Source organism: Phragmites australis, chromosome 1 (assembly GCF_958298935.1).
Source record: "Phragmites australis chromosome 1, lpPhrAust1.1, whole genome shotgun sequence".
Taxonomy (NCBI): Eukaryota; Viridiplantae; Streptophyta; class Magnoliopsida; order Poales; family Poaceae; genus Phragmites; species Phragmites australis.
Genome location: NC_084921.1, coordinates 43289591 through 43317232, shown reverse-complemented (window position 1 = coordinate 43317232; position 27642 = coordinate 43289591). Strand labels below are relative to the sequence as shown.

The window sequence follows — 27642 nt, the reverse complement described above, 5'->3', positions numbered from 1 at the left end:
TTATTTGGGCGCCAGTTTTAAAGGCCCACACGGCCCGGTAGGGGTCAAGCCGATACTACCCCCCCCCCCCCTAGTCTCTGCTCCCTCCGGCGCCGCTCTCTTCCGTTCCGATTGCGCACGATGCTACGGCGATGGGGCGGCCGCGATCGCTGCAGTCCAGGTCCCCCGCGCGCGCGCTCTCGTATGGTAGAGTGGTGGACGCGGCAGCTCGGGATGGGGAGCTTCGGGTGTTCGTGGTCGCCGGCGAGGTCTCCGGCGACTCGCTCGCTTCGCGCCTCATGGCGTCGCTCAGAGCGCTCTCCCCTATCCCCGTCCGCTTCTCTGGCGTTGGCGGGTGTGTTGCCCCTCCCCTTCCTACTTTTGGTTCAGCATCTCGTGCCGCCTCAAGTTTCACTCTTTCAGGGCATCATAATTCGAGTTTGAACATACGACAAATACTCAAGTCATGAACCACCCAGTGTTTGTATCAACGCTTGCTTGAGATTTGATTTATCATTTCAATGTCCATAGGTAAAAAGCGCAAATATAGATTGTTCGGTTTCACACTTTCAACTAACACTGTAGATATGGTATGATAGTTGCTATGTAAGAAATGAGCATACAATCTGGGTAATTGGGGTTAAAGGAACTGAAAAGGGAGGTTTAGTTTTGAATCTCTTATTTATTCTCTTCAGAAAGTGTCTCAGGCCTCATATTGTATTGTAAATAGAATTAGGTTTCATTCATACACACTTAAAACATCCAAATTTGTGGAGGTGGAGAAAGAAAGGGACCGTCTATAGGTTGCAACTTGCAACATTTTAATAATTTAATCAAGTGTCAGGGACAGATATTGTGATTTTTTTAAATTGACTTGCAACATTTCTGGTTCTATTGGATTCGTGGTGCTCCTTTAGACAGTAGTTCCATTAGGTTTAGCACATAAAAGAAATAAGGATGAGTTTTCCACTCTTTCTGGTTCTATTTGATTTGTGAAAGCTTGGTATATATACGAATAGATTGGAGGGGATGGAGAGAAAAGAAAAAAAATGGGGGTACAAATCGTTTTCTTGCCTCACCCCTTAGTTGAGATAACTGAATAGTTCTCCTCTGTTCAGGTATCATTTTCTTCTCCCCAGAAGGGATAGAAACGAATGACAAAGATTAGAAGAAAGAGCACAAATAAATATGATGAAGATAACACCAGGCTGCTTTTCTATCTTTTTCTTTGTCTCCATCAGAAGAAAGATCTGTTGTTTTTGAGTTGCAACCATTATTCAATTGTCTGATGTCATTTATGTTTGCACATATTTCCTAATCATATTTCAGTGGGCCCTTATTTGCAATCCAGTGTTTTCTGTATTCTCTATTTGAAGGAAAAAGGTAAAATTTTCATGTGTTCATTGTACCCATTTAATGTAAAATTTTCATGTGTTCATTGTACCCATTTAATGATTTATTTAGAATTATTGCACTATTTTTATTTTCAATCTGCAGTGTAATCCAAACCTAATTTCAAGCTGGATCTTGGATCCCATCATTTTTTTATTGCAAACGTGTTCTTTCATTTGTTTCCCCATTGAATGTACTCTTTTGTCAATGTAGTGAATTAATGAGCAGGGAAGGCTTGCTAACGCTTTTTCCCATAGAAGAAATTGCCATAATGGGCTTGTGGGAGCGGCTGCCACACATATATAGTGTCAAGGTGCACTATTGGTGCTTCTCATGTTTGCTTTCTGTTTATACGATGCACTTGACCGTTGATTGTACTCACTTTAGTTGTGCAGAAGAAGATTGAGGATACTGTAAATGCTGCTATGGTATTTCAACCTCATGCTGTGGTTACAATTGATTCGAAGGGGTTCTCTTTTCGCCTGTTTAGGCAATTGAAATGTAAGGGTATCAATGAAGTATTTTTCTTTATTTATTCACGAGCACATATGGTAAACTGTTACAGTTGTTTAGGCAGATGCAATCAAAAGATTCAACGTCCTCTATATGTCCATTATGTTGCACCGTCATTCTGGGCCTGGAAAGGTAGTGAAAGCAGGCTCTCAAAGTTGCATGATTTTGTGGACCACGTGTTGTGTATTCTTCCATTTGAGGAAGAAATATGCAAATTAATTGCGTTGCCTGCTACTTATGTGGGCCACCCCTTATTGGATGATGCTATTGGCTTGAACATGGTAGGGACCTGTGTGGTTTTATTTCAGAAACAATGTCATTAATCTAAAGATTTGTTGAATTTGAATATTTTCTGTCTTAACCCTCGTTCATCTTTTTCCCAAACTGTTTTTCATGTCTTCTCTCTCCATGTGTGCGTTAAGATTTTTTTTGTGTAGAGACCTTGTAAACCAAGAAAGGGGAATATACAGTCATATGAATGGCAAAGTGAAGTGGTAGTGAAACTTAGGTTTAATGTGGAGGGAGGGAGGTTCCAAATTTTATGCCCCTGTACCAATGCATAGTAGTAATGCAAGGCAAGTTCTCATCATTTTATGAAGTTGTCATTGTCATGGATGAACAATAAGGATTGTTTCCTTGGCTAGTTAGATTTACAATTTATGTATTCAAGCACTTGTTTGACCATTGGAAGGGCCAAAAACCTAATGTGTGAAAAATATATTAGTGTTTATCTAATCTGCAAAGAAAATTGGGATAAGGAATAACTACCGATCGTTGTCTTGTCATTTGGAAGTGATTAAAACATTTCATTGGAAACTCATTATTTTGATATGGTAAAGTGGAGATGTTCATATCGCGTAATCAATTGTTAAGACTAGTCTGTTCTAGTTTTATAGGTCTATTTGACACCTAGGGTTACCAACTTGACTTACAATTTAGTTCTTTTCGTCTGGCAAAAATTTTAGAGACCAAGATTGCCTTCTGACAAGTCTAAGCATCAAAGGAGTAGTGAAGCTTTCCGACTGGAACATGGGCTGCACCTAGGTAAGTTATGTAGTTCAAGGGCTCAACCTGGCTTGAGGGTTGCTTCTCATATTCGTTGCTTTCCTGTATGCACTCCTGGTATTCTTTAGAGCACCATGTGTTATAGCACGATATGTTCGCTGGTTCGCCGCTGTGCATTCATACTTTTTCTCCCTAATGCCAATTGTTATAGGATCATGAATATATAGTTGCTACTTGTTACTTGTGTGTGTTTCAATTCTGCCTTCTGAGTTCCATCAGATCTTGAGTCATTGTTAGTAATTTACTCGTCTTACTACATAGCCTAGTTGATGCGCTGAGACTCGTTCTGCTTTTAGTAGCCAGCTTCTAGAAGGCAACTGACAAACTGCTCTAGCCTCTTGGCTCTATGGCTAATGGCCACAGTTTGATTCCCACAAACCACGAGTTGGGTCAGGTATTTGTGTGTTTGTCCCATGTGTTCTACCAATAACCTGTTGACTGTGAAACTTAACTAGTCAATTGTCCCCTCCAAAAAATAAATAAATAATCTAGTTGCTAGAATTATTGATGAAGTCTTCTTCAATCTATGATACATTTGCTATATCTTTTGGCCCTTTGTTAGGTTATATTTTCTGCTCTGATAAAAAAGTAGCATGTCCCTTGAGTAAGCGATGTGACAAAGGAATTGAAGGTTATGAGATGATTGCATCTATCAAAATCCAGCTGTATTTATTAAACTAGAAATATTTAAAATATTTGTATAGGACATGTTGGGTGCATAGTATGAAGAGAACAAAAGGACAGATTTGATGTTTATTAATGATAAATAACAGTTTTCTTCATAGCTTTTGTGAAGCTTCTTTGTTGGATTAATTCTAGTTTCCTTTTTAGTGGGAATCAGATTTATTTTCTTAGTGCCTCAACAGGTCTTTGACTGAATGCTTGTCATCAGGTAGTGTGGAAATGTTGGATTGGAAATAGCAGAGTACCAACAACCAATAACTGGTCAGGTTTTGTGTATGAATGAATACAGATACAGTAATGTTTCAAGGATAGTATTAGCATCCATAGCCTACAAGCATGGAAGTGTTTCAAATAGCAGAGTACCACAGCCAATATGATCAGGTTTGTATATTACAGATACAGTAACCATAAAGATACATTTCGGGTGGCTCACTTTCCTGTTAATTAATTGCTAGTTACTCCTGTTTTGTGTTCTCCTGAGTGATATTCCATTTTTCATTTTGAGAAATATCATGTATACATTTGACATTGTGGATTGGACCCCATTTATCCCTTTTTTATTTAACCAGTGGGGTTATTTCTAACGATGAAATCCTTCAACTGCAAGTTGGATCAGCTGGCCCATCAAGCAACGAGGTAACTTATTTGTGGAAGAGTTGGGCAACTCAAGGTTGTCATCTAATGTCTACTCCCCTAGCATGATCGCAGCATTAACAGTGCTTTATACGGATAAACATCAAGAGACAGTGCACCTGAATTGAGTGGTATAGTGAGAAGCTGAGATTTTTTTTATCTGCCAGTGTGATCGCAATTCCGTGTATTGTCTTCGTCTACACTTACTTTTTGTTTTGAAAAGTGGTCTTCAACGAATCATATTGACTGCCATTGATCCACAATTGAAGGAGCAAGCGACTGCTTAGGTAAAAGCATTCAGTTCCGAAGTGTTGCAGGGATCAGGTCAGCATCACATTATCATTATATATTTCAGGCATTTGCTCTAGTGTGGTTAGTGCGAGTCCGGGTCATCTTGTCGGCACAGATTCATCCATGGTTAGAATTTCCTGGAGGGAACAGGGAGCATGAGTGGAAGTAACAGTGGGACCAGGGAAATATTAATGAAGTAATCGAAGATATTCCTGCATTTCTTCGGACCTGCAACTGCAATGGTGCCTGTTTTGTAATTTGGCTGCTGATCTGCTGCTGCTTTATTGAAGTAAAATTTGAGGATCTGTCACTTGCATTTCAGGATTTGCTGGTTAATAATCTCTCTTGACGTCTAAATTGCTAAACATGCTGGAGTGGTAAGCCCCCACTTCGAAATTTTTGCGATGATTTCTGGTGCACTAGTCTGACAATTCATTCTGTGGCCGATCGGCACTAAACACTGGATAGGTGGAAACTGGTAGGACTTCAATTTCGTGGCAAAGTGTGCGAAACATCGATTCCCACGTAGCAGGTGATCATGTCACGGCCGAGCTCATGCAATCGGTGGGCCATGAGCCGGCGAAGGTTCCATGGAAAATATTTTGAATTCTTGTTGATGGTTTACAAGGCTGCCAGCGTTATGCCGGCAGTGGACTGCATCGGGTGATACGAATTGCTTTTTTAGATTTTTTTTTTTTTCTGCCTGCCTAGTTCTCCTGATGGGCACGGTCTTCTCGAGCCTTCACGTCAGGTGTTTCTTTCTTCTTCGACGTAACAGTACTAAATTACTCTATCCGTGAACGAACCTTCAGGGACAGGGAGTTCCTACTGTCCTCAGCGCTTGCTAGAAAAGTACTCTGCGTGTTTGGGAAAAGTACGCTGCGTGTTTGGTTAACAATGGCCCCTTTGGAAATTCCTCTTTCCTGGTAAGGAACAGTAACATTTCATAGTGACAGATTCCATCCTTAACATTAGTTCAAACTGAGAAATCTTTAACAAGCTATAATAAAGCATTTGTGTTTTCATCTTGAACTTAGTGAACTGAGTTAGACAGGGTCAAACCTTCTTGGATTTATAAGCTCAAAATTGACATAGCTGACGATATTCATGGACAAAAGAACCAAAAAGAGATGGTGCAATACCTTCTATCGAAACATTGATGAGGGGACAAAGGCATAAAAATAGGAGTATTATCAAAATGCAAGCTCAAATTGAACCACCACAATTCGCTGCTCGTCCTAAAGCAACGAGAAAACCAAACACTACCGCGCTATCTTTCAAGCATCAACTGACTAACACAGTTAAGTCCAGTGGCTTCTCATTTCACGCATTCACCTGGCCTCCACCAGCCTGCTTCGCCGCCGCGGCTCCGGCGGCGCAGCCCGCGACGGGCGGCGGCGGGAAGTTGAGCAGCGCCTTGGCGCCCCGCATGCGCAGCGCGGCGCGGTCGTACGCCGCGGCGGCCTCCTCGGCCGTGCCGAAGGTGCCGAGCCAGAGCCGCGCGCCGTGCCGCGCCGGGTCACGGATCTCCGCGGCGTACTTGCCCCACGGCCTCCTCCTCACGCCGCGATAGCGCCGCCTCCCCGTGGCGGCCCTCGCCGAGCACTCGCTCTTGCTGTTGCCATTGCAAACGCCGCTTCCCTTGCGCGCGGCGCCGGAGGCGAGCGCCTTGAGCGGGGGCGGCGATGAGATGGCGGACAGCGCGGAGGCGGAGGCCGGAGCCTCGCGAAGGACGTCGAACAGGACCATGTCCAGGGAGTCGTGCTCGTTGAGGGGGAGGTACTGGCTGTGCGCGCAAGCGGCGGCGGCGGCACCGGCCAAAGAGAGGGACGTGTCCATGCCCACAAGAGGAGATGCGGCACCGGCCGGAGGCGAGGGCGTGGCGATGTCGCCGACCAGGTTGCTGCTGCGCCCCTGCAGGGAGAGAGAGAGACGTGTGCGTACGTGTTTGGGCGGGAGGTTTATGCGCAGCGCATGCACCTAAACCCGTGCGGGCCGAGTGACCAGCCAGACATGGGACGAGACTCGTGGAGGGGACGGAGTTATGGCTGGGCTATTTGAGCCGGTGCAAAAACTGGAAGAATTGAGAGCTGACATGTGACTGTCCTGTTCGGCAGAATTTTAGTTTTAATTTTTTTTTATCAGTCATCTCTGATTTAAAAAAAATAGAATTAGAGTTATGGATAGATTAAGAATCTTTGGTTGATGTATTTGATTCTTTTTGTAAATTAAAAATAAATATTTAAATTACTTTATTTCATTTTACAATTTTTAAATATTATATAGATCTCGAAGTTGGAATTTTACTAAACAAAACATATATAAAGCATGAAAAATGTGAATTGGCAAAGTTCTCTCGGGTATATAATTGCATAAACCGTACGTCTTAAAGTGGTTAATTCGCACAAGGCGATTGATGGTTTCCAGTCGGGTGAGGCTCGTGAGACATCGACGGAGTGGATACTGCGCGCGTGGACACTTGCGCCCGCAATATGCGTCACGACTCTTGGGGAAAAAGAAAGGCAACGCACGGCGCCAGACTAAAACACCGGGAAAAATAGTTGCAGAGCCGTGGTGCGATTCGTCACGTCTCTTTTCGCACTCCGGATCCTCTGTGATCGGAGATCCCGTCGTACTGGAATGGAATGGTGCCAGCGTCGTACGTGCGTATGCAGCAACGCAACTACGCGAGTAGGCAGGCAGGCAGAAGCAGCAAGCGATGAGAACCAGTCCTTGGCCCCGTGGAACCCACCAAGGTACGTGGATGGGAGGAGCCGCGGCCACAATGAACTCGTGTTGTTCTCCAAGGATCAGGCCAAGCGCTTTCAATATATGCGCTTAGACTTTAGTTGCCTTCTCCGTCGATCGGTCAAGGGACAAGGGGTATGTGTTTGTGGACGTGCCTGCATTTCGCTGGATGGGCTGTCACTTCTGTTTAGGGATGGACGGGGAGCATTAATAAATATCTGTTGATCCATGCTGGCACAACTTAATCAATTATTTTGATTTAATTAAAATAATTAGTTAGTTAATTGAGTTGAATTAGCATGGATCCACGGATCATTATACACTCATCCCTACTTCTTCTGTTCATTTGATAGGGTGTTTGTGATATTTTATGAACACTCCCTGTTTTCAGTCCACTGTTTTTCCGATTTTGCTCAGCCAAAGCTCTCCTCTTGTCTTCGACTGCCATGGTTAGGGTTGGCCTGGATGGATACCCAGGGGCAGTCGGACTGAAGGTGGGCGACAATGGTGGCACCGGCATCACAGGCGATAGGGGGCGGTGGGTGATGCTGGCAGCAGGGGAGTATGAAAACGGAGTGATTGGTGAGTGAGGGGCGATAGTGACGGATCTGACGGCTAGGACATCATCGGAGAAAGGAGGAGGAGGAGGGTACGGGGGAGCATGACGAGCTCTTGGTGAGAGAGACAATATGAGAGAGCAGAGAGCTAGAGGTTGAAGAATGCATTTTGCACACTGGATCGATATTGGATGGCTCTTGTGCGCCGACTAATATGTTTGTTTTTTTAATTTGGAGTGAAATTTGAAATTAATTTACATGCTAAAACTCATGATGTTACAGATCGCCATCGTACATTTGTCTTTCATTTGATACTGTTACAATATATTTTATAACCATCATGAGGTAAATAAGGCATGTGCTGATATTCCAGTTAGTTCATCGTATTTTACACTATTACCATCATTGGAATAAGAAAGGAGTTTCCTAGATATTTGAAAGTAATATAATCTAGGAAGATTACACTCAGAGACTCTAAATACGTTACACCTTTCTGACCCAACTATATAAGGAGGGGAGGCCATGAGGGATACGTCTAAGGAAGGAGGCGAAAAAAAGAAGTAATGTTGGAAGCCAGAAGCCGGATAAACAATATGAAGCAAGCATAGTAGGATAGAAGCAGAAATAACTCATTGAGATGCACATCAGATTCGAGCTGCGATTATATTTATTCGACAATAGCGTTAGAACTTAGAACACGAGAGAACTCATCGAGGTTCTTGGAATTAGATCTAGATATACCCCATTGCAATTATCCTCTACTAAGATTAATCAAGGCAAACACATGGCGTAAGACTAGTATCTTAAGAGAGACTTGAACCTGTATAAAATCTTGTGTCCTCCTATTCAATACGCATAGCCGATGATCAGGTTTCTCTGCTTTAAATAAATATTTTGACAATCGACTTTACCGATTGTCAACAACAACCCTTATTTTCTTTCAGAAGATTTGTCTAGCTTGAGTGTGTAATAACTAGTGTGCTCCTGAATCGTATGATGATTGATGACTTGTCTGGTTGCTGATTAAATGTGGATACCATTGTTTTAATTAATTATTACTGATATTTTGGGATAGAAATTTTCCTGTTTCATTTTTATAAAAGGAAATATTATTGGAGTTGTAACTTAATGTCATGGTCAATAAAGATAATAAATAAGTTTATTACACATGTTGAAAATATGAAATCTTAATGTTATGAATATACAAGTTCAGCACAAGAACTATTGTGCATCTCTAAACTTTTCTGAACAAGTGCATCTATAAACTTGTCTCAGTTCTACCGTTATTCAGTTCACCAATGCATCAAATAAAAAAACATTATGACATAATGAGCATTGCATGGAGGGCGCCATCAGCTTGGAGGTGGTGAAGGGGAGGAGGAACAAAAGCAGTCAAGGGGAGGTGGTCTGGAGACCGAATCTTCTTGTCATTGCCTCGTTTAGGGCGGCCACCATCACATTGGGGAGTTGAGGCAGCGGCGGGCGAGGTACCGAGGAGGGAGATGGGTGAGCTTGTGATAGATCTGTCGATCCGAGGATGTTGGTGTCGAAGCTGGTGGAGGGTGTCGAAGGCGACGTAGTTCGAGGTCGATGCATATGGGAGGTGGCGCTACAGTCGGGGGTGGCGGGGGAGAAATCCAAACTAGATTAGGGCAGTAGAGGTGAGGCAGGCGGTGGCGTCTCTGGCGTACTAACCCTAGAAAAATCACCTATTAGGTCAGAGTGAGCACAAGGTCGGGAGGTGAGGGAGAAGCTATTTACGCAATAACAATTAGTGTATAATTTCCGTCAATTTGAGGGTAGTCTCGCAACCATAACCTGCAGAAGTTGGTGGCTTTTCCCACAAGCGGGTCGGCAACTACTTCTGTGAGAAACCGGTTAATTAATTATAAGATAACTAGAGGTTTAACTAACTAATTAATTTAAGAATTGAATTGATCCATAAATAAGTTTAATGCTTAAGAATAATGGTAGATTGCATTGTAATAGGTTAAAATAATCCTTTACTAATCTAATCTTAATCTTAATCTTTAATTAATAATAAAATAAGAACATAGACTTACATGTGGGACCCACGTGTTGACTTTATCCCTAAAGGTTTGCCTTGACTTGCACACTAAGAAACATTCTTAGTGATCAAGATAAGATTTTTTAATGTCTAAGTAAACCTTTTTTATAGTCAAATAACCCATTCTTAATAGCTAAAAAATTTCTTCTTCTTACCTAAGAAAAATGATAGAAATAAGAATAAGATAATTTGGCTCTTAAGAAATTAAACACTATACCTAGGACTATGACAGTTCTCCATTCACCATACCTCATCTCCTCATCTTTGAGGTATAGTCTCACATATAAGCTCTAGTGGATACTTTGAGGATAAGATAATTAGTGGTATTTTCAGATTTCATAGTCCTACAACATCTGGTATTATAGCTTTCAATAAGCTATTAGATCGATTTCTGTTGAAGTATTAATAATATCAAGCTAGAGCTATATAGGGGCCAATTATTTCTTTGAGATTTTGACATAATCCAGGTAAGCTGTATTGGCATCATACTCTATTACTATTATGTTTTTATCTGCAAGCTATGTTGACACCTTACTCTGTTACTATTATGATTTTATTAGCAAGCCGTGTTAATACCCGTCGTATTTATATCGTGCTTTTATTAGTAAGCTATATTAACACCTCTATTATTTGTATCATATTTTTATCAGCAAGTTGCGTTCACACTCTCTTAAAGTAACATATATATCAGAATTATTGTCTATTTATATTTTAATATTGTATTTCCCGTTATTACGTATTATTATCCATTAATATTGTAGTTAAATGTTACATTTTAAGTTATGCTTGTATTTCTAGAGTAGAAATACATATATTGTCTATTACTAATGGTACAGTGAATACTGGCGTGGACAATCGATACATTTTGAGTTACCAAGAGTGTCTAATAAAAGATCTAGTCATATAGCCAGAACTATCTTATTCATTTGTATGGTGTAGCATATATATTAAAAGTATAATTTGAGATTGTCTATAGGAAAAGCTCAGACCCTGTCGTGGTATGAAACACGACGTGAAATTAGTGATTAGACAATCTTCGCAGAGATAATAAATAATAAAGTTTAGATATAAAAATAATTTAAGTTTATTTATACATGCAATATCTTTATGAGTATTTTATACTCATACTTGCCTTAGGTGTTAAACGCATAATCTCAAGCACATGATATATCGACAGCTAGGTGTCACGCGTAGGAAATTTTAGGATATATTAATAGTACAGTGTTTAATATTTTATTTACATCAAAATAAGTTATATCAGCAAACACTTAATCATGTAAATTAAGATTTCTCATATAAATAAAGCTTTTGCTAGTTGGTTTATAAATTACTAATTTTATTTGAATATTTTTATTTTAATATAATTATAAATTTTTAATCTATAATTATATGACGACTAGCACGTGGACCTATGTTCGAAGCGTGACAACTTCATCTTATCATTGAAAACGGTGCGCTTCGTGGAAACACATTTGAGAGAAAGCTGTATAAAAACGTGCCGTTTAGGTTTGCTAGCATTTTTTTTTGGAAGCTACGTAGAAGCTATGTAGAAGCTGTCGTAAAGAGGGCCATAGTTGCCGCTAAGTCAATTTCCTATGGTTGGATCATCATATGTCAGTCTCCAAGTAAAGTGGTACAATCCAAAAACCCAAAATACTTCCAAAGTTTCAATTGAGAAAAGAGCATACTCCCTTCGGTCAAAAATTTATGACCGGAGTAGATTGTCTAGAGCGTTGATCTAAAACGGACGTGTGAGATCATCCTGAATTCCGCTAGGTCGGACTGGTCTTGCTTGAGCTCCCTTGTGAATTGTGATCGGGCCAACGAACTACCCCTATCCCGTCTTAGCATCTCTTTGTTTCAGTTGGGATCTAAAAAATAGTTTATAGATTATAAATTATAAAAAATTTGATTGTAAAAAGCTTTTAAATTGTAGATTTAAAAAACTTTTTTTAATTATAGATTTAAAAAACTTTATCAATAGTTTAGTAAAATAATTTTTTATCATCTATAAAAAGCTAAGAAAAAAATACCTTCCCATATTCCTATAATCCAATAAATAAATTATAAAAAATTATAATAAAAATATATCTATTTATTTCAGCTTTGAATCTTAAAAACTAAAAGACACCGTCTAAAACTCAAACAAACACAACTTTACTTAAGACTATCTGAGTTACTGCATTAGTACATGTGGCAAAAAAATTTACCACTCAATAATGATTGTGGCAAAATGTTAAATAACCCAAATCCACGGGGTTCGCATCCAACGGCAGATGAGGGCACCACCACCAAGTCGTCGCCTTGTCTCCGCCGCTCCCGCCACTCTCCTCCTCCGCCTACTCCTCCTAGCCGGCGCCGCCGACGCCGCGCCACCGCTCGTCGGCGTTTCTGCTCAAGGTGAACAGGCTGCTCACTTACGGGCTTGCCTCCGCACCTCGTTTCTTATTTCTTCCTCACCGAATCGTTTCTGCAGATGAGGCGTACTTCGCCCCACAGGTGATCGCCTGCAGGGACGGTTCGGGCTCCTTCCCGAGGAGCCGGCTCAACGACGGGTACTGCGACTGCGCCGATGGAACCGACGAGCCAGGTCTCCGTCTTGATCTCTCTTGGATTTGTCCTAACTTGACCGGGGGTCGGGAGTTTACTGTGGAGATCTAGTCGATTCCACCGATGCGGTGAGATTTGGTGGCAATAAATTAATAATGCACTGGGTATTAGAGTAGATGTCAACCTTTGTCTTATAGGTTTACTCGCGCTGCTAGCCTGCTAGAGCTTTTCGAATTCAGTAAAGGAAGAGAAAGGGAAAAATGTGTGGCCTTTACAGTACTTTAGAGCTACCATTTTAGCTGTAGTTTAACTCAAACGAACTGTTAAGCAAAACTTGAACTGCCAAACAGCTGTACGCAGTAGACTATGTCGCATTTAGCCACATGAAATCAGGGGCTTTTGAAACTGTGGGCTGGTGAGCAAATGGTTCAGACTTCAGCTTTCATTTTGTGAAATTCTGACTGCATCACCTGACAAAAAGTCTACCTCAAAACTGTGTGCATTATTTTACTTGGTGCTAACATCAGCGAACAAGCTATTTACTAACATAATGCTGTTCCTCACATTATTTGTGTTATGCAGGTACTTCAGCTTGTCCAGAAGGCAAGTTTTACTGCAGAAATATTGGAGACACTCCACGTTTGTTGTTCTCTTCGTTTGTGAATGATAAGATATGCGGTATGCAATTTATTTTGTAGACTATGAAGTTAATTGTAAGAGCTCGGGAATTTATTTTCATTACCTTTAAACTGTCCATCTCAGCAATTGCAGCTAGTTTGTATTTACTGTATTGATTCCTTTGCAGATAGCAGAAGTATTGATATAATGTCTGTTTGTTCCTGTAGATTGCTGTGATGGAAGTGATGAGTACGAAAGTGGCATCCATTGTCAGAACACATGTAGGAACATAAAGGATAGTGCTAAGGCTGATGATGGTGGTGGCGAGCTGTCAGGAACACATTTAGCTGCTACTAATATATTTACCAGTAAACATACAATTGATATAGAAGACCTTATCCAGAAGCTAAGAGGTATTTTCTGTTCAGACCGTCATTCTTATTTGTAGGTTCTACGGGAACAGAATATGCATTCTTGCCGAGTCTTCAATTTTTTTCTGTTTGCAGGATTAAGAATGGCTCTAGTCATTGAGCTGGGTCTTGTTGTATGTATTTTTGCTTTCTGCTTAGCTCGGCGACGGACTAGAACACGCAGGAGACAGTATATTTTGAAACGTAAGTAAGCATGTGTTCTTCCTCTAATGAAAATTATGTAAAACAGCTCTAGCTCTTGAATCTGTAATCTCTGAATCCCCTTGCACGGCAAAGCTATACACGAAGCTAGTACATATCGTGGGTAATGAATTTGCCTTGATTGGATCACGCCAAGATGAATGAAACCGTAACAATTGAAAATATTTAAAATATGTGTTCTGCCTGTGTTTGGTTTGTTAATGTTGCATATTTGTTTTTGTTTTTTTGAAACCATTCTATATTTATTGACCTATTAGAAGTTAATTCTGCCATCACTCAGAACTGTGGAAATGATCAATACTTAAAATGGTGTGGATTATTTTGTCGATGCTTTTTTTTGGATGTGATTGCTTTTAAACATTATAAACTTGTGAGTACATTTAAATTAGACAAGTCCTGTAACTAGCATGCCCAATGGTTTTTCTTGACCAAGTTGGAAACAGTATCTCATGGTTTTCATTTAAGTTAATTTAAAATACTCAGGTCGACTAGTAAACTTATCTGCTATACTTTCTTACAGCTTGTTCTATCTTCAGTAGCAGTCTTTGTTTTGTGAGCTTGTTAAAAGCCGATGTGAGCATGGAGCGACAATTCTGTATCAATGTGTTGTGATGTAATTTATTTCCTTGAAAGCAGAATAAACTCATCAAATAGATTGTGCTGTTTTCAGGTTAGCGGGGCAGTAGTTACAAAGACAGTAGATTGATGCTCATCTGCAAAGATTAAAGCTTCCGAGGATGATGGAGAATCGGAGATGGGAGGAACTAGGAAGGGATCTGCTCGTTTTCCTCCTTAAATTGCCAGTGCATCTACTGTTCTAAACTTTGTTGGCTAGGATAGCTAACTATGTGGAGTATAAACAGAAGGCGCCGTGGTATGAACTACTCTGTAGTTTGTACCCAGTGGTGTACGAAATAGGTTTATGTAATTTGTTGCCCCGTCCAACTCTTCAGACAAAGAGTTGCTATTCGATCATGATGTTGCTGCATTGGTATGACGTCAGTCTTCATGCCTAGAGTTGCTAGTCGATCTGGACGATGGCCTCAATTGGCAGTGCAATACTTGACTTCTGCCTTAGTCCTGAAGCTTGTGTATTCGTGAAGTTCCAGACTTTCCAGTGCGGAATTGGTGTATGTATTTTACTGAAGATAAATTGGAAGGATTGGCAGCATGAGGTGTGTTTACTGCTGCTGTGTATTTCATTCTGGCCGTGGGTAATAGCAAAGCAGTACTAGCACAGTATTTTGCTCATAGTAAGACGGAAGTGCTGTACCATATTTTTTCCCAGAAAATTTACTGCCACTTCCCTTCTGATTTGCATAAGTTTCTGTCATAAAAAAAGGAAAAGTTTTTTGGACCCTCTTTAAAAAGAAGAGAGTCCGTGTTATCACGTACTGGGATTTTTTATTTATATATTTTTATTTTTTAATATTTATAATAATATATTGCTATTTTAAAATATTGTACATCTAGCCTATCGTAGCCCGTTGGATGGACTATATTTTGTTGGACCTACGGCACAACATGTTAAAAATTAAATATTTTGGTTGATGTGGTATTCACGTCAACTTGTCGCCTGTTGAAAAAGCAGCATCTTTATTAGATTCATTGAAAAAGGTATTATCCGTTCAATGGGTGACACATTTTCATACTGAAAATGAACTTTTGTTGTCGCATGCATAATGAAAAGCTATAAAAAAGCTTTATGACTTTTGCATACTTGCATGCATGTACTATACGCGGGTAACACCTTTTGTTTTTGGACTTTTGCATATTGAAAAGGCTAGCGGTGAAAAGGTGTCATACATTAAATGGGCAATATCTTTTCTAGTGGGCCTAGCAAAGTTGTCGCCCTTCCAGTGTGCGATAGAAAAGAAGTCACTCGTTGGTTGGACGATACGTTGATGTGGACATCACGTCGATCATTTTTTTACTGTTGTGTCATGGATCCCATAAGGAGTTGACTATTGGATGAATGACAGAAAGGTGTCACTCATTTAACGGATAATAGTAGCCTAGATGTGCTATCGGTGTATAGAATAAGGGGGTCCTCTGTTCTGAGGACTCACACCAGCTAATACCAGTTGGCAGAAGATTTTTTTCTCGGATCAGGGTCCCACCGCGTGACCAGAATGTGCCTTCGTGACCAGAATCCTTATCACATAAGGGAATCTCGGGATATATATTCACTAAACCAATATATTCTCATTAAATGATCCCCACTTAAGTGTTTTCCTTCTCTAGGCACTCATCCCCAGCAGACAGATCGTGGCCAGTGCAGAGGTGTTATGCCACGTATCGTAGCATTAAACGTTATGGGACGGGCTCGCATGCGTGTCAGGCTGCTTCACAGACATGCGTGCGAGACTGGTGATGGGACAGGGAAGACCAGCTGACCGGGGTGAGGTAGGCGTGGAGGTGTCTTGCGAATGAGACGGGCTCGGCAGCTTCATCAGAGCGAAAAGGGGCACATGCGTCACCCATTATAATAGCCTAAGGGTGGAAGGTTTAGCTAAGTATGGGTCAGCGGGAAACGGCTCACTTATAAGTTCTACTTCTCTGGTATATAAAGAGGAGAACATATCTAGCTTGAGGGAGGACTCATCTGTGACAAGTTTACAAACACTGATAATAAATATACACAGGACGTGGGGTTGTTATCCTTCGAAAGGCCTAAACCTGGATGACTTATGTGTTATTGAGTTCACAAACACACGCACACCGCAAGCATTGTTCACACACCCACCAATTGGTACACCCCAGAATCATTATTAGGGACTAACCCTCGATAGTTGGCGTGCCAGGTAGGGGGTGTCTTTCTGTGTTTCGATAAGTGTTGGAGATTAGATTAGGCTACCCATGGCCAGATCCACGACAACCGTTGAGTCCCATTTCGAGGACCCTGGTCACCGCGAGGTGTTTTTCATGGGATACGACCTAGATGAGCCCGGTATGCTCTAGGTATGGGACACCGAATCGAAGTCTGAAGGCTCCGAGGCTCAATGGGAAGTTTGCATGATAGTTCATGCAACGGGGGGCAACGGAGGCTCTCGTGTCCCGGGTGCCGACGATGATCCCCAGGCCACGCGCCCACAGGGGAAACAGACCGACACCAGACACAGTGATGCTTTGACATAGCCTCAACCACCATAGCGTCACCTGGAGGAGCTGACACAGAAGACACGGTCTTTGGGCTTTTGCATATCAAAGACAAAATTTAAACAGACATCAATCATCTAATCTGAATCAGCATCATCACCAAGGCTATCACACCACACAAATGTTAGGGGCTCCTCCCTTGCGATATGTCGCCACTTCGCGCTCGATAGCTCGACTATGTGGCCAGGACACCTGCACAGAATTTGCAGAACGTGCAAATACTTCTTAGCCACCCACCGGTAGCAGTACCAGAGGGTTCACCAGTAGTGTCATGGTTATATGACCTCGTCCTCTTGGTTGAGATCGTCCGATGCCAAATAACGGCGGCAAACACCACATCTATTGCTAGGATTGGTGAAGGTCGCGATCGCAAGGAAATTGCGGTAGGCTCCACGACAAAAAAGATCCCATCCTCCCTCGGTAACGGGGATCTCTTGGAGACCCCCACTGCGTCGAGACAGCCAATCCTCTAACCTACGCGACTCTCTTCGCCAAAGTGACTTCTGTAGCGTGATCCAGAGCCATCAGCCAAGCAAGATTAAACAGGTAAGAGGGTACCCTAAAACTAATCGAGTGTGTGGCCTTTTGGGCAGGATCATCTCAAGGACAGGAAAAAAGGTCTTCTGCTCTTCAAGTTTCTAATGAAAAGAACGAGCACTTCCGGCGGATACCAGGAACAGGGGCAGCCTTCCAGGATCTCAATAGGTGACCCTTTTCTCCACTTTTACTAACCACTTCTCAACCAGACGAGGAGTCATTGCCCAATTTTGCAACTACCTCCATAGGTCGTGGGAGCGGTACTGGTCATCGAGTGGTGAGGGTTTTCTGCGACCAAAGACGAACATGCACAAGACCACATATGTCGATAGGCCGTGCACGTTGAATGGACTGGGGGCTGAAGCGATCTCGACCCCACAGGCCAGCGACACATTCAGGTACACATTTAAATTAAATTTCCAGGCCACCAAACAATGTTGTGAAGTATGAGAGCCTCATATTTGGAATACGAGCAGCATCCGCAACAGGAGTGAAATGCCCACTAGCGATGAGAGACTTGCTATTGGCCGTAAATCAGGTGCGAAGGGTTTCCTGTGCTCGGAGCAGACGATGGTGACATATCTCTCCAAATTGAGAAAGCTAGAGCTGTCGGTGGATGAACACCGCATGCGGGAATCCTGAGGGACCTCCTTTGAGATTCGGCCGGGAGGCTGGTCCAGGATCTACCTCGTACGTGGGTTTATTGCGTGTGGGGGGGGACTTAGGTGGGACGAATGATCGTCGGCTAGTAGGAGTAAATGCAACAAGGATTTAGACAGGTTCAGGCCGCATGGAGGCGTAATACCCTACTCCTGTGTGTCTAGTGTGTTATTAATGCTCTTGGAATGCCTTTCTGTGGATCTCTAGAGTTACAAGCTCTGGCTATCTCAAGTCAAGTTTTTGGTCTATCTATCAAGTGCTTCTGAGCTTCGGTCATGTCTTCCCGATCTTGTGAGCCTGTTGGCTTTTGTTTCAAATCTATTGAGTCTTCCAGCTCTCCCTTCTACGAAGTGCTCCCCCCTTTTATCCTACTGGGGGGGAGGCCCTCCAGGGTGTGCCCAGAACAGGGGCACAAGTTCCCGTAAACAATAAATGAAAAACAACCATCATGGATTTATAGTCGAAGTTACAAAGGGTTGAAAATACGCCCCTCGGACGGTCTCGTCGGTCTTTACGCCCCAACTTTAGCAGGTGCAGGGGGGCCCACCGGCCAGCCTCTGAGTACACTCTCATGCCCGTCTGGTCAGAGTAGGTCTGACACGGTCTGATGCAACGGGACGATAGGCGATAAGCCTCAAGCCCATCGAAGATATCTTCAAGCCGTCTTTCTCCTTGGGCCCCGTGAAGGTACATGCGATGGGACCCACCGCATTAATTGTGCCCACGCCTCTCTGCCAGACGACGGCAGGGGCTGGCGTAATCAGTACAGCATGCGTGGGGGAGGGTGGTTGGATATGATTGTCCACGCTCCCCATTAAATGCAGCATCGGGCCTCCCACCGATTGACACCTCATCGTGGAGCCCTTGCGGGGTCCACCGGCAAGGGGCTCCTCGGGTACTCGGGGACCAACTGTTCTTGGCCCCGAGCACCCCCTCCCGGACCTGACCCTTCTCGGGTCCTCGGGGAACTCTGGGTACTCGGGGACCAACTGTCCTTGGCCCCGAGCACCCCCTCCCAGACCTGGCTTTTTTCGGGTCCTCGGAGAACTATGAGTACTCGGGGACCAACTGTTCTTAGCCCCGAGCACCCCCTCCCGGGCCTGGCCCTTCTCGGGTCCTCGGGGAACTCTGGGTACTCGGGGGCTAACTATTCTTGACCCCGAGCACCCCCTCCCGGACCTAGCTTTTCTCGGGCCCTCGAGGGGGGGTGGTCCCCGAGGGAAGGCGCCATGTGGCACCGCGCTGTCCTGGCCTCGGGACTCGGGGTCCCCCGGATTCCATATCGCCGACAAGAGCGATGCTTCTTTGGTTTTGAAGTCTAGCACATCCCTCTCAAGGACAACTTCCTAGTCGATGAGTTGATCCGTCTAGCCTCTTCTTGCGCATCTGTCCCAGTCGGAGTCTTTGAAAAAATATTCACACGATCATCCACGTGGTCTCGGACCAATGTGGACACGATGCTTCTTTTGAAAACGGAGCCTTTGGAGGCAACACCTCCTTCGGTGTCGTCGACCTCGGTTGGCCATCATGTGGTCGTCCTACTTGATTCAGGTATGATCTGGATAGATCAGATCTTGGACTACTTTCAGAATCAAGTAGCCCATGGCGATGATGGGTCAACAGAAGGGTCACGTGATAGGACCAAAAATACTCCTGGGTAGAGGGATGCCTCTACCACCAAAGAAGCAACAGTCTTTTACTGAAATACATCACTCAAGAAGGGGGGAGTATACCGTTCCCACGACACTCCAGGATGCTCGCGAGCTGGTGAAATGGTGCGGGTCATGTCAGAACCATTGCCGACATACCAAACTACCAGCCCAAGCACAAAAATCGTATCACTCTTGTTCTTTCACTGTATGGGGGCTCGTTATCATGGGACCGTTCCCTAAAAGCCCCAGGTGGTTTTGAATTCATGTTCATGGCAGTCGACAAATTCACTAAGAAGATCGAGGTCAAGCCTGTCAGGAAATTCTCCACCACAACAACGATTAAGTTCACACGAGCAGTGATAGTGTGATTTGGCCGTCCAAACCGCATAATTATGAATATATGGGACACAATTTGCTAGTCGAAGAACGAACATCGTCTTGTATGACCAACTACTCGCGCGATGACCATGAGGTGTGGCAAGATGACAATACAAACCTGAGCAAAGAGTCCCGTGAATGTGCTCAAAATTTAGGCAATCTGGTACCAACAGAGCCTCAGGCGCTACCGCGATCACAGGGTGCGGAAGCGGACATTGGTCGTAGGCGACCTCGACCTCGGATGAATCTAGGAATAGGGCAGGACGTAACAAGCTTTTCCCCAAGGGGGAGGGATTCTACAAAGTGGTCTGCTTTTCTTGACCTAGCATGGTTGACTTGGCCAGAGGCCAGCCACAAATTACACAAACTCGCGGAACACGAGTTCTAGGTGTAAGGTTGCTCGAAGACGAGCCTATTTTTCTATTTTGTTGGATCTTTCGGACGAGCATGGAAGATGGCTTCTAAGTTTTTTCAAATTCAAAAGCAGACTCTGTTTTGCAGGATAACCCGGGTATGAACGGACTCACCAAATTGTAACTTTTTTCCAATTCATAGTCTTGATCGCCTGGTTAGTAGTTTTGCGGCCGACCAGACAGTCGAGGGCTAGAGCTTTTAGGATCTTTAGTTTTTTTTGTGCAGCGTACATGTTTCATTCTACCTGATCGATCATATTGTTGAGGTGGGAGATAAAATTACTATTCATGCGGTGTCGAAGGTATGTACGTCCGAGGGATGAGGACCACGAGGCCATAAGTCCTAAATCGGGTTGAGCGCTGGTTGCCCCCGAAGGGCTCATCGTGCTAAGGGCCATCCTAAGCGGCATGAACCTTGCTAGCGAGTACCTCGAACCTACTTGCCACTCGAACACATGGAAAATTTACATGAACACTGGTCCTTTCGTTACAAAGCTACCATCTGGGCAGCTCTAGGGGTTGGTTCTAAATAGTCTATTCAGTACACGCAAGACCCAAAAACATATGATAGTGGATCGATACAGACAGACCAAAGAAGGGAGCGAACAACAGGCAAATATAAGTCTGCGAGTTCATGGAGCTCCTCGGTGGTCTTCTTTGCACCGATAAAGCCTTCGGAGACTAACGAGACGAGGTATGTATCCGGAAGGTGCTCATGGACCCATGCTAGGGCAATATAGGCACCAGTGGCTCCGACATCCAGCAAGTGGTCGCCCACCGTCGCCGCGTAGCCTGTCCTCGTGGCCACTCACCTCCTCAAAGGCCACTAAAAACTAGTCGGCATGACCAGTCACGGTGTCTTCAGGCGTTGGGCGAACCTGAACATCGACGAACCGCAACAACGAGTCGAAGGGTGTAAAAGCTTGGCTGAGGCGATCATAGAAATATTCTCACCACTGGTTGCTTCTCTGGCCATCTTCTCCATGTCTCTCCGCGCCGCTAGCAGCTCCTCATGATAAGCTAGTCAATGTAACAAGTCGTAAATCACACAGAAGCAAATCAATCGGGTCTCACTCGGCTAGCCTAGGATTAATGCGGGGCTAAATGGTGGTAAGACTGACACACCTCAAAGATCAACATGCAGGTTCTCTCGCTCGACCGCAAACCCCAACCCACACTCGGCCACCGCTTCCCAGATACGTTGGTCAAAGGAATCTTCACTAAGCACTGTCAAGGGTTCGGACCGAGTAGGTGGGTCAACCAATTCTGGTCGCACCACTTCCAGCTGGCACTGGTCGTGGGCATTGTTGGTAGGTGCGGGGGTGGGGGGAGGTTCAGTCATTTAAGTGCTTCTACGACCATGGCGGTAATAACAAAACTCATCAAAGAAATCAAAAAGTTTCATCCAAATATAATACAAAACCTAAATTACAATTTGATATTTGCTCCTCGGCGGTCTCCACCCGGAAGATGGATCTCACGTAGTCCATCGCCCTTAGCACTCCTCCTAGTCTCTCCTCGGCTACATGCCCGACGACCGCAACCCCCTCACGAATGAGGTCTAGGTTGAAGATGGGATCGCAGCTGCGGTAGCACCGAAGGATGTACCCCGCTGCATCCCTCACCGCATGCACCACATCCTCGGCACCCCTCACCACCAGAATACCTGATAGCTTAGAAAACTTTTTCGAGAGAACCGTGGTAGCGTAGGCCCAGTTCTGGGTTGTGCGCGGGTCCTTCGACTCAATGATCTCCGGCCCGAGGCTCCTCAAGGGCTCCTTGAGCACCTTAAAAGAATCTTAGAGACACCTTAAAAGAATCTTAGAGAATGCTACGAGTGATTCTCTCGTCCTCCCTGAGTTGGATGTGTTCGGTGGTGAGCGTGGCTTTTTCTCGTTGGAGCTCATCACACTTCTACTGAAGCACGAGTCGCACCTCCTTTTCTTCGGCCAACTGCCTCTCCAGTTCAGCGCACCTGCTGGCAACCGCTTCCTTATCTGCAATCAACTTGCCAGGGGAGCAGGTCGGAGGCTGGAACATGCTTCACGACCGACTCAGTAGACGCGGGAGCCACGATCAATGCTCTCAAGGTTAGAGCTTCTGCAGACTGGGGGACCAAATTTTTTTCCTAAGGTACTAGTGGAGGAGTTACAACCGAGACCGTGAGCAGGGTCGAGTACCTACGGAGACAAAAGATTTATGAAATCAAGAAAATAAAGGAAACTCGAGGTATCTGCACCTAACTGGAGACCTTACCATGGCAACGGAGTGCCGAGCACAAGCCTGGACCTCGTAAAACCGTTGGATCGGTTGGTCGGGGAGGACAATTTAGCAGTCGAGCCACGGGTACTCTGCATCCCATGAGCACGTTTGAATGCCTCCACATTAAACGGGCCCTCCACTAGTCTCTTCCCCCCTCGCGTAGGCGCTTGGCTGGCAACAACCTGACCGCACCCAGTCTGGTTGGAGCGAGACTGGTCAGGGCGAGACTGGTCGGGGCACGCTGTCATGTCCTAAAGCCGTAACTACGTAATTAAGACTAATCATGCTTTTTAAGCATTAGGTTTAATTTTGAGTAATTTTTGTTTCAGAGTATTAGAGCACTTGGTTTTAAGTCAAGTGTATGAGAGAAAGAAATTTGGGAGAGAGAAAAAATGAATTCACAGTTGAAACATGTTTCTTTCTCTAGCATGTGGGGCCCACATGGGTGGCCAACCATCCCATCTCCTCCTGGGGCAACAGCCCCACCAACTCCCTCTCTCTCCCTCACTCTCCCAGCTCTCTCTCACTCCCACCATGCATTCGAGCCCCCTCTCTCAAGCTCTCTCTCTTTCTCCCTCGACTGCTCCCTCTAGAAGCTGAATTGAGGTACGCATGTGGTATTCACGCAATCACTAGCTCCTAAGCTTCCCATCCATCCAATTCATTTTCATTTTCCTGAAGGATTCGAGCTGTTCTTGGTGTTTTTGCATGAAGCACGAGGAACCGCGGTTGGACTCCTCTTCCTAGGCGATTTTTTCGTTTCCTTCATCACCCGGTGGTCACCAACCTCCAAAAGCACCGTAGGTAAGTCTCTTAGGCTTCTCTCGGCAAGAATGTGTGAATCGGTGGGTCGATTTTGAGTTTGGAGCTAAGTTTGTGGAGTTCTTGAGTTTTTGAGCTTTTGTGCAAAAAGGGAGGATTCAGATGAGATTTGTGCTAGGAATCGTGTTTCTAGGTTGGTGAGTGAGTTCTAGACTCTATGAACTATCTCAAACATGTTTCCATTTGGTTTGGAGAGGCTCGCAAATAGAATCGGTTGAGTTTTTCACCTCGAAGCTACCTCTCTGGACAATCCGGATAGTCCACGTAGCCCAATGAAAACCCCGATGACTTGTGCTAAAAAACTGTTAGGGTTTAAGGTGCAAGTTGAATCCAAAACCCTTTTGTATAGTGTATATGTATATTTATATAGGATAGATTTAACATACGAGTCGAATCAGTCGAGAAAGATCATCAAGAGGTGCAAGTTTGCCCAACCCGGATAGTCCGGGTTAAGCCCAGAGGGTCTGAGTTAATTCAATTTAGATTTAGCAGAGAATCCATGTCCAGAGTACAACTCGGAGGTTATGAGTTCCTGGAGTCTCCAACCTCCTGTTAGATTTTCGAAGTCGTTTAGATCTCTAAGTTTGGTATTTTTTCGCATGTCTTGCACTTTTAGCTTGTTGTTATGCATATTGTAGCATACATTGTTGCACCTCATTCACGCTCATCATTCCATGCGTTCTTCTTTAATGAACGAGGATCCAGAGCGTGACGCGGGTTTGGTTGATGGTGACATCGAGCTGCACGGGTTCTGTGAATTCTGTGTGGGTAGCATTAGGCAGCCGCTTGAGTAGCAATGCAAGCATCTAAGTACGTTTCTCTCATTAATTTGGATCATATGTATCTAATGTGATAAAATACGCTTTTATGTACGTTATGCATGTTGTTCGGTCGATGTCAGGTCTTGTATAGATAAAACCTATGTTGATGCATTATACGCCGTATTGAGTTATTATTGATCAATCTCCTTATAACTGGGGTTTTAGTTACTGTCACATTGATAACAATGTTGGTTAGTTGAGTAGTGAGGATGAGTCAAGATGTGAGTAGTGTTAAGTGTGTTTCTCCTGCTCTGATGTGGAGTTCCCCGGGGTAGATCGGGAGAGGAACCCGGATACTATAGACCGCTTGCGTCGCTTATGCATCGATCATTGTTGTAGTTGGCTCTAGCACTTACTGTACTTACCACATGTCGATTTAATGTTAAGATAAGCTGAATACCTCTGTAGCTGTGATCGTTTGAGCTTGCACATCAATGGTGTGAGCAGACAGGCTTGTAAGAGGCACTTGAGGTTACTCCGAGAGCTAACTAAAGTGGGCTCTGCACCGAGCAATGTCTGATTCAGGGCTTATTAGGAAAGGTTGACATGAGTACCTCCTTAGGTGGACCTGTGTAGTCACTCAAGCTGTATGGTCCTCGAGTCTTGTGGGTAAAGTTATATCCCCTATAGTGTGTAAAAATATTTCGAAATGTCGCGCTCTCGATCATGAGTATGCTTTTATCCATTTGTAGCAGTTGTAGAGTTACGAGTTTGGTTTGAGGTGGTTGATGAGTTGAGATGGTTCTTTACAGATATTATTACTATGATTCCTTTTGCATGTATGTTCAATTAATGGTTATGGGTTAGATAGTTGTGTTGGTCAAGTCTAGATACTCGCACATGTTTATGTTAAAATTTACTTTTGCATATAAATTTACTTAGCCATGTGGTCGTATTCTCACTCACATCCCAATTCATAATCCTTAGAGTTTGGTTAACTATAAGTACCCAATATGGATTAAGTCTTACGAGTATCTTCTTACTCACACTGCTCTTCCAGGTGCTACCGGCCAAGAGGAGCTCTTCTTTGGCTACTTCACACCCGCCGAGAGTGGTGGTAGGCATGAGTAGGTAACTACTCGAAAGTCGTGCTTTTGTGACAGAGCCTAAGAGTATATGGCTCAATCCTCTTTTTGTTGTTTATAGTTTTAACTTCCGCTACATAGTTCACTTTTGTCTAGGAGTTGATTACTTTCAATCTCTTTCTAGCTCTCTTTTAATGCAAATTATAAGAAATTATGGATGCTTAAGAACTTGTAATATAATTAAATTACTTGCTCTTTGTTAAGATTTGTTGTGATGTGATATGTTGTAAATGCATGTGTTCCGATTTTGGGCACAAAACACGTGCCGGGACTACCGGATTGGTATTCTAATTAATCATTAAAGTCTCGATTAAGTAAATGATCGATTTAATGATTAATCAGAATACTATTTGAACAGTTCCTTACACGCGCCTGATCGGAGCGAGTCTGATCACCTCTTCGACCAGCTAGGCCGCCATTATGACAGATGGGTGGCCGGCCGGAGCGCCGTTGGGTGGCGAAGAAGGCATGCTGACAGCAAGATCAACTTCCCGAGCGGCCTCCGCGATCTTGTTGATTATCAGATGCAAGACATCGACCTCGGGAAGACCCTGCAGTGATGCAAGCCATGAAACCCTGACCCAGGAGAAGTCTTGAAGATGGAAGTTTTGAGAAAAGGCCAAACATACCGATTCGAGCCGAGCCCTATCCGACGAGGAGAGATCGCACAATAGAGGACCGTCTCGCAGGGGGCCATCCTTCCGTAGGGCTACCGCCATGAGGAATTTGACCCGCGACTCGACGGCCTCATCAGAGAGATCTGCATAAGAGGGATACTTAAGACATCACACGATTAAACAAAGAGTGTCATGGAAATGGTTGCGATATTACCTAAAGAGCTCTTCCTAGTGACGTCGTCACTCTTAGTGTACATATATGCCGGATGTGCTCTTTTTCGCAAAGGGCACAACCGATGCTTGATGAAGTCACGAGCAACATCTGATCTCGTGAGCCGGACGTTTGCAAGGTTCTTGACCCAGGTTGCGAGGCTCAACAGCTCCAGAGTGGTCGTGGGGGAGATCCCTTAGTTTTCAAAGACTTATGCCGATCTGCTCGGCACGTAGATGTTGTCCAAAGAACCCTTCGTCTTGAGGCAGAACCATTCTTCCCTTTAGCCCGACTATGATGACTTTAGGCTCATCTCAAGGTAGGAGCCCGTGATGCTGTCGTGAAGGCGAAATCCGTAACTCCCGGTGGTTGGCCCGGTCTACAACCTGGCCATGTAAAAATACCCGAAGAGATCGAGGCATGGCTCGACCCCAATGAAGTTCTCGCACATGTGAGAAAAGACGTTCAACATGATGATAGAATTGGGATTGAGGTGGAGGTGGCAGATATCGTAGAAGGCTATGACGATGGTGAAGGATTCAGAAAAGAACAACACGAGATCGGCCAAAAAGAAAGAGACAAACATCACGATCCCCCTTTATGGGGAGCAGCCACATCCTACCCCGGGCGGTATCCCGAAGAAAGGTGGCAAGGGAGCAGACTGTTGTCGTATATCTGCTTTATTCACCGCAGTGCACCTGGACTTGGGAAAATCTGGTTCTTTACTGGTGCGCGACACCATTGGGGGCGGTAGGGGTGGCTGTGGAAACACGAGTTGAGATGAAGACGATAGGCTCTGAGCGCATGAGCTTGGAGGTTGTGGGGGATGGTGAAAGGATTCATGGGCAAGTTTTGGCTTCCCAGTTTATAGGATCATCGCGATATCCTAACCATCGCGTGGAGCTCAGCCATCTCGAAATTCAAAAGGCCGCACTTTGGGGGTTGATTTTCCCTTAGGTCCAGCGGAAATCAATGTCTCTCTCTCACGATGTTTCTCTCTCTGGAAGTTTAAAACCTCCCCTCGGGATGCGGTTTTATGGGCCCGCAACGAAAGTAGACTGCATTGATGGCCACTCTCAGGGTGAACTCGTATTGACCTAGGGCCTAGGTGGTACGACTAGGTCCACCTGCGATCACGCGACAAACCGCTTAGACCACCACATCCGCGAGGGAGCTTGGGGCTATTGTTGGTGTATAGAATAGGGGTCCCTGTATGAGGGCTCAGACTAGCCAATACCAGTCGACAGAAGATTTTTTCCCCAACTAGGGTCCCACCGCGTGACCAGTTTACGCCT

At 44.2% G+C, this 27642-nt stretch overlaps 3 protein-coding genes across 11 annotated transcripts; 2 read left to right on the top strand and 1 right to left on the bottom strand.

Moving 5' to 3' along the window:
* The first annotated feature begins 29 nt into the window (after window positions 1-29).
* Window positions 30-5243, top strand: LOC133920878 (probable lipid-A-disaccharide synthase, mitochondrial). Of its 9 annotated transcripts, none has more exons than XM_062365538.1 (8): window positions 31-334; window positions 1585-1684; window positions 1767-1872; window positions 1945-2165; window positions 2850-2928; window positions 4241-4799; window positions 4880-4934; window positions 5026-5243. In XM_062365538.1, exons 1-6 carry the CDS (start codon window positions 132-134, stop codon window positions 4333-4335), a joined length of 804 nt encoding a protein of 267 aa, XP_062221522.1. In that variant the 5' UTR covers window positions 31-131; the 3' UTR covers window positions 4336-4799; window positions 4880-4934; window positions 5026-5243. The 9 variants fall into 9 exon arrangements, with proteins under 9 accessions (XP_062221495.1, XP_062221522.1, XP_062221470.1 ...); XM_062365486.1 differs by having other exon boundaries at window positions 32-334; window positions 1767-2165; window positions 4241-4553; window positions 4622-4799; XM_062365547.1 differs by adding an exon at window positions 3816-4014 and having other exon boundaries at window positions 32-334; window positions 1767-2165.
* Window positions 5244-5603: 360 nt separating this feature from the next.
* On the bottom strand, window positions 5604-6634 carry LOC133920914 (pathogenesis-related genes transcriptional activator PTI5-like). The gene has a single exon (XM_062365557.1). The coding sequence runs from the start codon at window positions 6394-6396 to the stop codon at window positions 5881-5883; it is 516 nt and encodes a 171-aa protein (XP_062221541.1). The 5' UTR covers window positions 6397-6634; the 3' UTR covers window positions 5604-5880.
* Window positions 6635-12196: 5562 nt separating this feature from the next.
* LOC133920865 (glucosidase 2 subunit beta-like) lies at window positions 12197-14927 on the top strand. The gene is made up of 6 exons (XM_062365452.1): window positions 12197-12330; window positions 12407-12520; window positions 13063-13158; window positions 13326-13511; window positions 13605-13712; window positions 14401-14927. Exons 1-6 carry the CDS (start codon window positions 12207-12209, stop codon window positions 14403-14405), a joined length of 633 nt encoding a protein of 210 aa, XP_062221436.1. The 5' UTR covers window positions 12197-12206; the 3' UTR covers window positions 14406-14927.
* Window positions 14928-27642: the final 12715 nt, after the last annotated feature.